The sequence below is a fragment of the Sminthopsis crassicaudata genome, chromosome 1, assembly GCF_048593235.1.
Source record: "Sminthopsis crassicaudata isolate SCR6 chromosome 1, ASM4859323v1, whole genome shotgun sequence".
Taxonomy (NCBI): Eukaryota; Metazoa; Chordata; class Mammalia; order Dasyuromorphia; family Dasyuridae; genus Sminthopsis; species Sminthopsis crassicaudata.
Genome location: NC_133617.1, coordinates 353,657,343 through 353,669,966, shown reverse-complemented (window position 1 = coordinate 353,669,966; position 12,624 = coordinate 353,657,343). Strand labels below are relative to the sequence as shown.

Here is a 12,624-nt window from a genome sequence, read left to right as displayed (position 1 = left end):
TTTTGGGAAAATCTGATTACATTTCATGTTCACATGGAGTTCTAGAACAAAAGTAGGTAATGCAGAATGGGTGAGTTGGTTTTTCATTGTGTGCGTTTGTGTGTCTATTTGTGATAGGAGGAAGTATTTGATAAAGGAAGAACTGGGGAACCAACTAAAGTCTTTCTATATTTCTATTTATAGAATTGATTTACTTTCAAATAGAGCAGATTTCCCATGCTAGTTGGTTGGAAAGTCCAAATGTGTTGACTACAAGCTTGTTTGAACCTTTTATAATAGCTGTATCTTACTAGCATTTTAAATATTAAGTTGTATAGGTAGTGGTGGGGCAAGTTCTTTCAGCTCACCATGGGAAATACCATGAGGATTTAAAGGAGGAATAAAGATGGGAGTGAAGGAATTGTTGGCAGCTCTTGGCCATGTGCCTGACAAGCAAGCCTGGCCCTCTAACTCATTCCCCATTGCTTGTGGACTGTCAACACTCTGTCCAATGCATTCAGCTGCATACTACAAGAAGTTTATGGAGTTCGTGGAATTCAGTGCTTTACTCCCTTTATATAGCTATTTAGGACAACTTATTCAGGCTAATATACATCCACCAGATAATCAACTCCTTCCATGCTACCCCTTCCCTTTCCCCTATTCTCCCAAAAGCATAGGATTAGTGGATAAAATTTTGTATGTTTGAGGTTTTCTATTTCCTTCTTTTTTGACTTAAGGGAATTTGTGTCCATGGGGGAACATGGAATATTTTTGCTTAAGGCTCATCTAGCAAAGATAATTATTGAAAGTAGTAATGTATTGCAGGAGGAAGAGGAATGGGTCAGTAAAGATAACAGTTGACATTTGTAGATGGCTGTGTACTTGGCAAAGTGCTTCCACAAACCTTGTTTCATTAAGAGGGAGAAACAAATGTGGGTTGTGACAAAGAACATTTTTCAGCTTGAATAAAATTTTGTGGATATGATAATTAAAAAGATGTATTTCAAGACATATATAAACTGACTAAAAGTTCTCACCTTCTTTTAAAGATGAGAAACCTGTGTATCCAAGTTAGGATTTTTTTTAATGCAATGGATCATTAGAAATATATTAATCAGTCTATCAGTGGAGTATTTTTTTCTCAGTGCCCTATAGTAACTTTTATTTGCCATGCTTAATAGGTACATTATAGTGGAACTATCTTGGAATATTAACTTGGAATACGAAGGATAATTCATAGATACAATATACAGCTAAGGGCTAAAACATCCAAATGTAAACCAAAAACTTCAATCAGTCATCCCAGTATAAACCAGAAATTTCAGTCACCTCAATACATGTGGTGTCCACTCGATCCAAAATATATAGATAGATTAGGTTATTTGGAAAGGTCTATATGTTTGACATTCTGTAAGCCTTCTCAAGAAATTGCTTAAAGAAATTCATTCAAGATATGACATCTTTTGTAGGCATGGAATTGCATCCTATAGTCAATGTCTAAACTGTCAAATGTTAAATTAGGATTGTTGGATCACCATATTCATTGACCGGGTGATGTCATTTCTGGGTAGCTAGATGGCTGGGAGTCAGGAAGCCTCATCTCCCTGAATTCAAATCTGGGCTCTAATATTCACTAGCTATGTGACCCCGGGCAAGTCACTTAACCCTGTATGCTTCAGTTTCTCATCTGTAAAATGAGCTGGAGAAGGAAAAGGCAAACCCCTCCTGTATCTTTGCCAAGAAAACCCACATAGGGTTGTGATGCGGTAGACATCACTGAAACAATTGAACACAATGTTATTTCCAGCTAGTCAGTAGTGTTTCTTCCCTAACTGGTTGATGTGAACTCTACCAGGTCAATGTTTTTAAGCTTATCTTTTTCTTTCCTAGCTCTGATCATTTGGTTTCTTAGATGGCCATTTTTGTTAATGTTTCACTGGTTACTGCCCACTTTATCAATGTCCACATCAACTGAAATAGAACTAAAGAACAAAAATCACTAAACTGTATCTAGGGTGGGAATGATACATTAATAACTCAAAACCAAACAGATATAAGGCTCCTACTGAATGCATAAGCTACAGAGCTGTATGGTCCTACCAACGATGAAAAGAAATGCCACGAATGAAAGGAACAAGCTAGATGTGAGTGGTACCTTTGTGACAGACAGTTCCTTGGATTTAGACTCAAAGAGGTGCTCCAGTTTGGAAGTATCCACTTTAATGGGTTCCAGTTTCGACCACAGGAATTCTCTGCAGCGTTTGTTTTTACACTGCCACTCAAATGGCCGCACCTCATTCCAAAAGAGACGGATGGTTTTCTTCTTCTTTGTGAATGCTGGCTGACCCCTAGGAACCTGGGGCCACCCTAAACCCTGAGGAGTGCCATACATTGGGGGAGGAGCCAATAAATTAGCAGGGGCTGGAGTTGGAGATGAGCAATCAAAAAGAGGGGGAGGGGGAGGTGGAGGCAAACACAAAAAGGAAGGTGGAGGTGGAGGAGGAGGAATGAGTGAGTCTCTGGGACCCCAATCCATATCTAAAACATCTATATCATCCTCATCTCCTAAGTCTGTAAAGTCCATCTCTTTGATTTTCAGTTCTCTAGGATTCGCCATGAGCTGATCCCAAATATAGTCCGACTCCTTCTTTGGTTGTGCTTGTGCCTTTTCAGAGACCTGTTCACCAATTCCTGTCTCTGTCGAGGCTACACCTTTGGTGAGCTCCCCATTGTTGAATTTTTCAGCAAAGGCTTTCACACTGCCCTGGTTCTCCAAGTGTTCAATCTCCATCTTTCTGACATTCTCATCTTTAACCTGTGAGTTGGCCTGGAGAACAGAGATCCTACTGGCTACACAGGGGATGGACTCTTTATCTTCTTCCGTCCTCTTCTTCTCCTCCTCCACCTTCTCTGGTTCCTTCTCCTCTTCATCTTTGGGTTTTTTATTATGAGCATACAACATGTCCAGCATAAACCGCTTGTTGTTGAGAATGTTGCTACACTGCTCATTTACACCGGCATCCTGAATGGTCTGGGACCAGAGACCTGAAATCATAAAAGCAAAATTAATTAAAAAGTAGCAGAGGGGATACAAATCAGCAGGAGCAGATAGTAAATGGACACGAATGACATTTTGACAGGTGGACATTTGGAACATTGACATCTGCATATATATACATACACACATCCATATATATGTATATATATATTTTTTTTGAATGGTTCTCTCTTGGAGATATGATGTACAGCCACTAATATATAACTGTTTCTCTCCTGCGCAGGTGGTCAAAATGTCATCTCTGCCCACTGACATCCCTCTGCCTGCCACAAAATCATGCCTCTAAAAAAGGCAGGTTCTCATTGATTTCTTGAATGGTTATGGTTGGTGGATCCCTGCTTTGAGTCTCTCATGACTCTTTTTTTTAATGATAACATATACTCTATTTCTTTTCCCCTGTTCTAAACAGAGTCAGTTTCAGAGTTCTGAGATTTCTTTCTTTCTTTCTCTCTCTCTCTCTCTCTCTCTCTCTCTCTCTCTCTCTCTTTCTCTCTCTCTCTCTCTCTCTCTCTCTCCCTTCCTTCCTTCCTTCCTTCCTTCCTTCCTTCCTTCCTTCCTTTCTCTTTTCCTGAGGGAACTGGGGTTAAGTGACTTGTCCAGGGTCACACAGCTAGGAAGTGTTAAGTGTCTGAGGCCACATTTGAACTCAGGTCCTCCCGACTTCAGGACTAGTGCTCTATCCACTGCACCACTAGCTGACCACAGAAATTTCTTAAGCTAAGATCAGAGTCTCTGTTGTTAACTCAGTAAGGACAGGATTCTTAGGTAACCCCAATGAATCAAGGGTTCCCTGCACAGTTTCTTTGGAACACCTCTTCCCGCTTAGTAGAATAGGGAAATCATGGATGGCTCTAGACATTTTCACTTTGCCACTAACATGCAAAAACCATAATGAAAGGACCTTGTCTTAATGTTATGAGACATTTAATTCAAAAAGTCATACTATAAGCCACTCAAGAAGAATGAAGGCCTTCACTGCTGATATATTTTTTAAAGTATACTTTTGCTATTTCATGTTCTGAAAACCCCTATTCAGTTTCACAAATTAAATAAACTTAAGAAACAAGTATTATTAAATGATGAGCAGCCTATTTGAAATGGCACAGGAACTAAATCAAAATGAATCTTTTCATGGCTCTGAACAGCTCTTTTATTCTTCTGTTGGCAATGTTTAACAAATTGTGCAGTATTTTAAACTTTTGGATTCTCTGCTTACTTTTAAAAAAAACTCTATTTTCAAATTTATATTATACAAAATCCCAAAGAAAAATATGAATGTAAGAGCAAAAGAAGAAATCACAAGGTAAAAAAAAAACATAGATGAGTTTTTTTCAAGCCTTATAATTTCCCCCCTTTAAATCTACAGATAATAATCAGAAATATAGACCCATAAGGGTCTGTCTTTGAGTTCCTCATGGGAGGAACTCTTCCTCATAAGAGGAGGTTTAGAATCACATGGAAGTGCATCTGAATGGCAGGATTTACAGAGATGTTTTTTTCCTATTCACCTTAGCTTGTCTGGATAAGCAGCAAGATTTCCCAAAGCCCTGTAATAATGAACTGCAGTAAAGTAGGAGGCATTTGATTATACCATAAAAGTATAGACAGACCCACAGATTGTGAGTAATTAGGAGCATTTGTCCATCTCCTGTTCTTGCTAAGAAGGCAGTCACTTGTGATTGATAGCTGAGATCCCACTTTGGGAAAGTTATCCTTATTTAGAAGAATGTTGGATAATCCAACCCGCATGAGTTCATTGGCTTACTTTACTAATCCAACTAGTTGATGTATTTCAGGACTGCTACACGGGATAATGATGACTAACAGTTAAAGCATAATAAACAAAACATGATGCAGGAAACACGAAGAAGGCTTGGCTCCAGAGTATGTGCCTGCAACTCTGTACATAATATCTGAGCAAGCAGCAGTAAGATTCTAGTTAACTTGACTTTGAATAAAATTCAGCTTAGTGCTACTGTGTTCTCATACCTTGCACTCATTCTATTGCAGACTCCTGCAACTTCATAAATATAAAACTTGGAATTAAAATTCAAGGAACATCTCTGAGAGGCAAACATTTCGCATTTCTCCTTTGTTACTGTGTCAGGGCTGTCAAGAGTATGGGCAATAAATGTCAATACTGCCTTTTGACCAGGAAAATAATAGGTTAAAATGGAAATTCTAAGTAGTCATCATCTGACTATTAATTGACATCATCTATGTAGCATTTCTCATTTATACAAAAAGAAAGCAACCCAAATAATTATTGCTATAGCAGTCTGTTGAGTGATACTCTTAAGAGGCTTCTGGAGGCCCTAAGCCCCCAGAGATTCCAGTTTTTAATGAACTTATATCCTCTGGTTGAGGACTTTTAAAAATATTTCATGGGTCTGTGACTTCACCAACAGGGACACCCTCATGGGTGCAAAATGAAGTCACATCTTAGGGCATTCGAAGACAATGTTTGTGAATTTGGGGGAATACAACAATACTTGCTGGCCATTTCTCTGAGAAGGAGCTTCTCTAAGCTCTCTAAGTGTTTCTTGGAGTTCATGCTCACATCAAGGGCAAATTAGCTAAAAATATACAACTTAATCTGCTGAACACATGGCATGTGACCCCAAAAGGTTTTACTTTAAAAGAGTAATAATGGGCAACTATCATTATATACTTCAAGAATTTAATTTCTTTTAAATTAACAGAGCAAAGAGCTCTGTTTATGAGTTAAGAAGCCATATCATGTTCACCATTACAGGCAGTTTTTACAGGATTTGCAAATTGTTTCTAACCTTAAATTTAGGAACCTAAATGTAGCATATTCTTGTAAATCTCATGATAGAAACTTCAATATTTTTAAAGATCAAACCCATACTTTTAGTGTCCTATTTTTCACTTTGTGCAAAAATTTTTCTCCCAGTTTATGTATGATCCCCAAAGGGAGTAATTTCAAAATTAAAACACTGTAGTCCATATGAGGGAAATGGCCTTAATTCTTAGGGAATTCAGATGTAATATAATATAAAGAACAGGACGCATGACATTAGATCTGGGTTTGGATTCTGCCTCTTCTACTTACAACATACATGACCTTGGGTGAATCACTTAATCTAAGTCAAATGGGAGCAATAATGATTATGATGTCTCTTTCTTAAGATTGCTAAAGGGATGAAATAAGATTCCATCATAGTATTTTATAACAGTAGAATACCATATTGAGTTATGATTGAATATTGCTTTTTTCTCTTCCTTCCTTCCTTCCTTCCTTTCTTTCCTTCCTTCCTTTTCTTTCTTTTCTTTTCTTTCTTTCTTTCTTTCTTTCTTTCTTTCTTTCTTTCTTTCTTTCTTTCTTTCTTTCTTTCTTTCTTTCTTTCTTTCTTTCTTTCTTTCTTTCATTTTCTTTTCTTTTTCTTTCTTTCTTTCTTTCTTTCTTTCTTTCTTTCTTTCATTTTCTTTTCTTTTTCTTTCTTTCTTTCTTTCATTTTCTTTTCTTTTTCTTTCTTTCTTTCTTTCTTTCTTTCCTTCTTTCTTTCTTTCTTTAATTTTCTTTTCTCTTTCTTTCTTTCTTTCTTTTTCTTCCTTCCTTCCTTCCTTCCTTCCTTCCTTCCTTCCTTCCTTCCTTCCTTCCTTCCTTCCTTCCTTCCTTCCTTCCTTCCTTCCTTCCTTCCTTCCTTCCTTCCTTCTTTCCTTCCTTCCTTTTTTTTTTCCTGAGGCAATTGAGGTTAAATGACTTGCCCAGGATCACACAGCTAGGAAGCATTAAGTGTCTGAGAACAGATTTGAACTCAGGTCCTCCTGACTTCAGGGCTGTCCCAAATACTGCTTTTTTCAGTGGAACTGACCACAACAATCAGCATTATGATTCAAATATTGCAGTAGACTTCAGGGTCTCATCAGTGTGGGGACTCCTTCCACTGATTCAGACCACAAATTATCTGAGACTTTTCTATTTGTGTGAATTACCCATGTACTCCCACAAATGCATTAGGGGAGTGCATCGAAAGTACTGTGGAACCCTCTTGCTTGACCATAGGATACCAGCTTGTCTCTCACTCTAGATAAGGGTTTCTTAAACTTTTTCCCTCATGACTTCTTTTCACCCAAGAAATTTTTACATTTCTCTAGATGTACAGGTATGTAAAATATGTATACAAATCAAACATTTACTGATAATAATTATAATTTTTCAATTCCCACATTCAATTGTGAGACCTCCATATGAGGTTTAAGAAGCTAGGTTCTGAATAACCAAATTTTGGGGGGGATGGAAGAGGTGAACCAGACCTGTGGCTTCATTGGTTATAGGAATTAGCTGTGAGGAAACTCCTCCTAATGTATATTGGCACTTGCTCCACAACTAATAGTCTCCTTAGGTACTGAGAAGATAAACAACTTGTCATGGATAGCAAAGCCAGACTGTGTCAGAAACAGGACTAGAACCAGGACTTCCTCATTTTAAACTAGATATCTGTCCTCGATGTAGCTCTGTCTTTCAATTGTTTGTTACTCTTGGAAAAGGCAAATTAAGGATTTTAAGTAAAGTATTAAATTTCACAACACAATATAACCAAATCCATGAAGCATTGTGTTATGATGTTTCCAATACTTTCTGTCAATCAATCAGCATTTACTAAATGCTTAATATGTACCAGCTACTATGCAAGGTACTAAATTAAACTATAAAAACCTGAATTTGTTGGTAACAAACAACCAATTACATAGCTCTTAACCTAATGGACATAACGAAAGAAAAAATTCTCACTGTTTCACAAAGGGACGGAAGGCAGTAAGAAAATAGTTTCTCTTATAATATCATTTTTAAAGATTTATAGCAATATAACAAATCAGTCTGGTAAAGTGTGCCTCCCTTCTGTCCTTCCTTCCTTTCTTCTCTTTTTCCCTGCTTCTCTAGTTTCTTTTTTTCTTTCTTCCTCTTTCTTTTTTTCTTCCTCTTCTCTCTCTCTCTTTCTCTCTCCCTTCCTTTCTTCCTTCCCTTCTCTTTTTTTCTCTCTCTTTCTTTCCTTTTCTACATTCAAACTTGTGGTTTCTTGGATATAGAGAACTCTGAATGAAAAAAGCTCTTTCTATTTGACATACCCAGTGTACTGAATAGTTAAGTCATTTGCCCAAAGTTACATGTGTGAGAGGTGGATTCAGGCCCTTTTGAATTTAAATGCACATTCACAACACAACATTATCTTTGAAAATAATAACAGAATTTTAAAGATTATAATTAAATCAACAACTAAATTAATGAATTATAATTCTTATTTCTCAAGGGAAACCACTTGGTTCTTTCATTATCAACATGTTCAACAGAATTTCTAAATCTAGCTCTACCATAAAGTGCTATGTAGCTCCCCTGTGTCTCTTACCTCTGTACACCACAATAGCCTCAGCATGATGGAGTGTACAGAGTACTGGACTAGATTCAAATCTTGCTTCAGATACTTATTAACTATGTGATTGTATGTAAGGCATTTCACCTCTCTGTACCTTAGTTCCTCCACTGGGGATCCCTTTCAGCTTTAAATTTATGATTTCTCAAGGGGACTCAGTACTATTCTGTAGTCAGTTCAGCAGTTCACTTCTCTCCCACCCTCCTATTTTCTTTAGAATTTCTTTGCGTGATTGAATAAATGACTTTACCAGCTTCATTATCACTGGTTAACTTGCTCTCTTTCTCTTCTCTCTCTAAAGTGCTGCTTGTGGAGGAAATACTGGAGGCTGAGCAGTTGTCTTTTTCATTCACTTCTTCATTTTGCCTTTCCTTCTCACTGAGTATTGCACTTTCTTCTGGTCCTTGGGTCCCCTCACTTTTTGGTCCCCCTTGGTGACACAACACTTCCTGATGCGGTACATCCACCCTCTGCTTCTCTCCGGCCTCAGCTTCCACTCCTTCTCCTGCTTCCACTCTTTCTGTCTCAGGCTCTGCTTCAGGGTCAGGGTCACTTGCACTCACTGGTGGAGACAACAATGGAGAAAATATTCACTTAACAGTCATTTCTCGAAGGTGTCAAGTGAGAGTTGAAAACTTATCAGAGTGGGGTACTCCCCCTTCTTTCCATTCTTTTTCCTCCTAAACAAAGAAAAAATATCCATGGCGAATGCACAACCTCATAAGTAAGATACTGATGGATACTGGATGAAATTTAAAGCTACCTGAATAAGTCTATCATCTTTTGCTTCAATTGTTCTCATATTGAAATTAGCTCCATATTTTAAAAACATATTTAGAAGTTTGGCTCTGGGGTTCTCAAAACCATTTATAAGATGATCAAACATGGAAGCCGGATGCTTATCTTCTAGTAAAATGGGGATCTCCACATCTGGTCTAATTTCCTGGCTATATAAAAACTAAATACATTACATCATGCCAGTCTGCTCTGGGTGGAATTTATCATGTGGATCAGCTCAACTTTCTAGGCATCCTAATCAAGTCCAAGAATTGAAAAAAAAAAAACCTGTTTCAATCCTTTCCTATACATATTGGGGTAGCGGGTACTTGGAAGCAAACACTTTTGAGGAAGGACAAGATAAAAGAAGAGAGTAAAATAAACTGTTAGCGATAATGATTGTAAAAAATATTTTAAAACAAGTTTCTCTAATGAATTCTCAAATGTTTAGGGAACCAAGACAAATTTATAAAAAATAAGAGCCATTCTCCAATTGATAAATAATCCAAAGATATGAAATTTTCAAGTGAGCTGATCAAGCTATTTATAGCCATAAAAATGTTCTAACTCATTATTTATTGGAGAAATCAAGTAAAACTTACCACTTCATACCTATTAGATTGGTTAATGGACCAGAGAAAGAAAATGATAAATGTTGGAGGGAATGTGGGAAAAATGACACATTAATGCATTGTTAGTAGAATTGTGAACTGATTCAGCCATTCTGTAGAATAGTGTGAAATTATGCCTAAAGGGTTACAAAATTATGCACAATCTTTCACCTAATATTACTACTAGGCATGTATCCCAAAAGAGATTTTAAAAAAGGATATATATGAACAAAAATATTTATAGCAGCTCTTTTCTCAGGGCAAAGAAATGCCCATCAATTGGGGAATAGCTGAATAAATTGTGATATGTGATTATGATGGAATATTATTCTATAAGAAATGACGAACAAGTTGCTAACAGAAAAATCTGTGAAGTCCTCAATGAGCTCAAGTTAGGGATATGTATCATCTACAAAGTAAGAGCAATATTGTGGGATGACCAGCTGTGAATAACTTAAATATTGTCAGTAAAACAGTGATCCAAGACTACTCTGAAGGACTTATGATGAAAAATGTCATCCACACCTAGAGAAAGAATTGATTGTATTTAATTAATTAGCAAATCCTCATAAACTCTTCAAACTGTCCCTTGCTAGGAAGGCTAAATGTAAGTACCTAGGAGTAAACACTAGTCTGTGCATCAGGCCTTGAAAAGCTTCTATATGTGACCAGTTTTTCTCACTGAGGAATTTCTTGGGGTTTTACTGAGTCATAAATGGAAAATTTATAATTCTCCCTCAGTTCTCTTTCCTTTGCTTTGCTGGCTTCAGAAGGCTTAAAGAATTGATGTTTCATTAAGCAATATATATATATATTATATTTAAATATAAATTTACTTATTATTTATTAAGATGTTCATTGTGTGAATTTTGATTTTGTTGAGTAATGTAGGGGTTATGCACAGAATATGGCATTTAGCATGGAGTTCGGTAATCAAAGGTATCCTACTACATTATTGTTATTAGAAAACTTTTCTTGAGACTCTGAAGACCTGGGTTTAAGTCCCAACTATTGGTGACCACCTGAAAGTCACTTAAACTCTGAATTTCTTCATCTGTAAAAGGAGCATGATTCCATGTGCACTGCCTTCCCCACAGAGTTCTTGGAATACCAGTGGTTTATAGACTTTAAAGTGGCAGGTAAATAAGGGTCTACTTTATGACCATGAAAACTCCTGCCAAGTATATTGAGAAAGGAGTGTTTTGGATCTAAGAGCAAAAAGCAACTTATTTGATTCTCTCTTCTATTCAGATATTCTGAGAGATGAGATACCAAAATAGCCTGCAACATGCTTTTTTTAAAACATGTGTTTGTACTATGCAATTCTTTCCTCCAAAAACCAGAAATGAATTATTAGGAAGTGAGACTGAAATACAGGTAAAGAGAAAGCAGGAGCAGGCTCTTTAGTTTAATTCCCATTAGTGCTCAAAAGGCTTTTCCATGGTGATCCCTTTGGAAATCTAAAAGAAGTTACTTTGCAAAGAGATACAAAGCCTATTAATTTTGTAAGTGGGGCCATGGCAGAATATAGAAAAATGGCTGTGTCAGACATTTGGCTGACAGAAAGCACATGTTTTTACACACATTTCCGACTTAATAGCCACATCAAAACTGAAGTGTGTTTCCAACAGCCTGGCATATGGCATCCGTTTCGCTTTTAATTGGCTGGCATATGGTGGGAATTGTTGGTGGTACGTTCAGTCTCCTCCTCCAAGACAGTGAAATCCAGTCAGTTCACCTTCTGCATTCCTAGCTAAGCCTGGTAAACATGCGATTTTTGCAGAGTGGGAGAGTAACAAGAAAGTAGGATCTAGGATTTGATGATTTGATTGACCAGATTTTCCATTTCAATTTTGACCACATCAATTTACAGCAATTTTGGTTTTTCTTCAATGAAAGCAAAGAATTAAGCTATATTAAGGTAAGCAAACTCATGCCTTCTAGCAACCATTTTGGTCAGTGTCTAGAACTGATTAGAAAGACAATAGAAATGTGATTTGTAAGGAAAATAGTAGAAGTTGAGCACCAAAACCAAGCACTATTTTTTAATGTATGGGCAGCTAGGTGACTGAATGATTAGAGTACCTGAACCTGAGTTCAAATCTGGCCTCAGACACTCTCTACCTGTGTGATCCTGGACAAGTCATATACCCTGGTTTACCTCAGTTTCCTCATCTGTAAAATGAGCTGGAGAAGGAAATGGCAAACCACACTCACACACATATACTCATTATACATACACATATACATGCATATATACCCTTGCACAATTTACACATACACACATGTATACACATAATTCACATATCTATCTATACATAACCCATATATACACTCACATATGGATATATACATATATATACTCATATACACATATACACACTTCATATATAAATATATATATGTTCTAACATATATACACTCATATACACACATAAGTATACATATACACATACAGACACATATACATACTTATATGTGTATATATATATATATATACATATATAAATATATACTCGCATATATACACTCTCACGCACATATACTCACATATGCCCATACAAACATACATACACTCACCCCTATACAAATATGTACACTCACATATACACACAACACATACACAGAGACACACACATACATGTATACACACATACACTCACATACATATACACATATGTACATACATGCACAGATGTATACACATATTTACTTGTTAATGCACCAATGACAGACACAAACTATGTTTCCCTCTGGCTCAGACGGCCTTCCACAGGGCGGGGGCTGTGTGTGGCCTATA

General features: G+C 36.9%; 1 protein-coding gene across 1 annotated transcript in view; it reads right to left on the bottom strand.

Moving 5' to 3' along the window:
• Window positions 1-12,624, bottom strand: part of FHOD3 (formin homology 2 domain containing 3) — a 630,786-nt gene that overhangs the window by 68,999 nt on the left and 549,163 nt on the right. Inside the window, 2 exon segments of the mRNA XM_074279229.1 lie at window positions 2,138-3,027; window positions 8,687-8,998. Coding sequence (XP_074135330.1) covers window positions 2,138-3,027; window positions 8,687-8,998 — 1,202 coding nt within the window.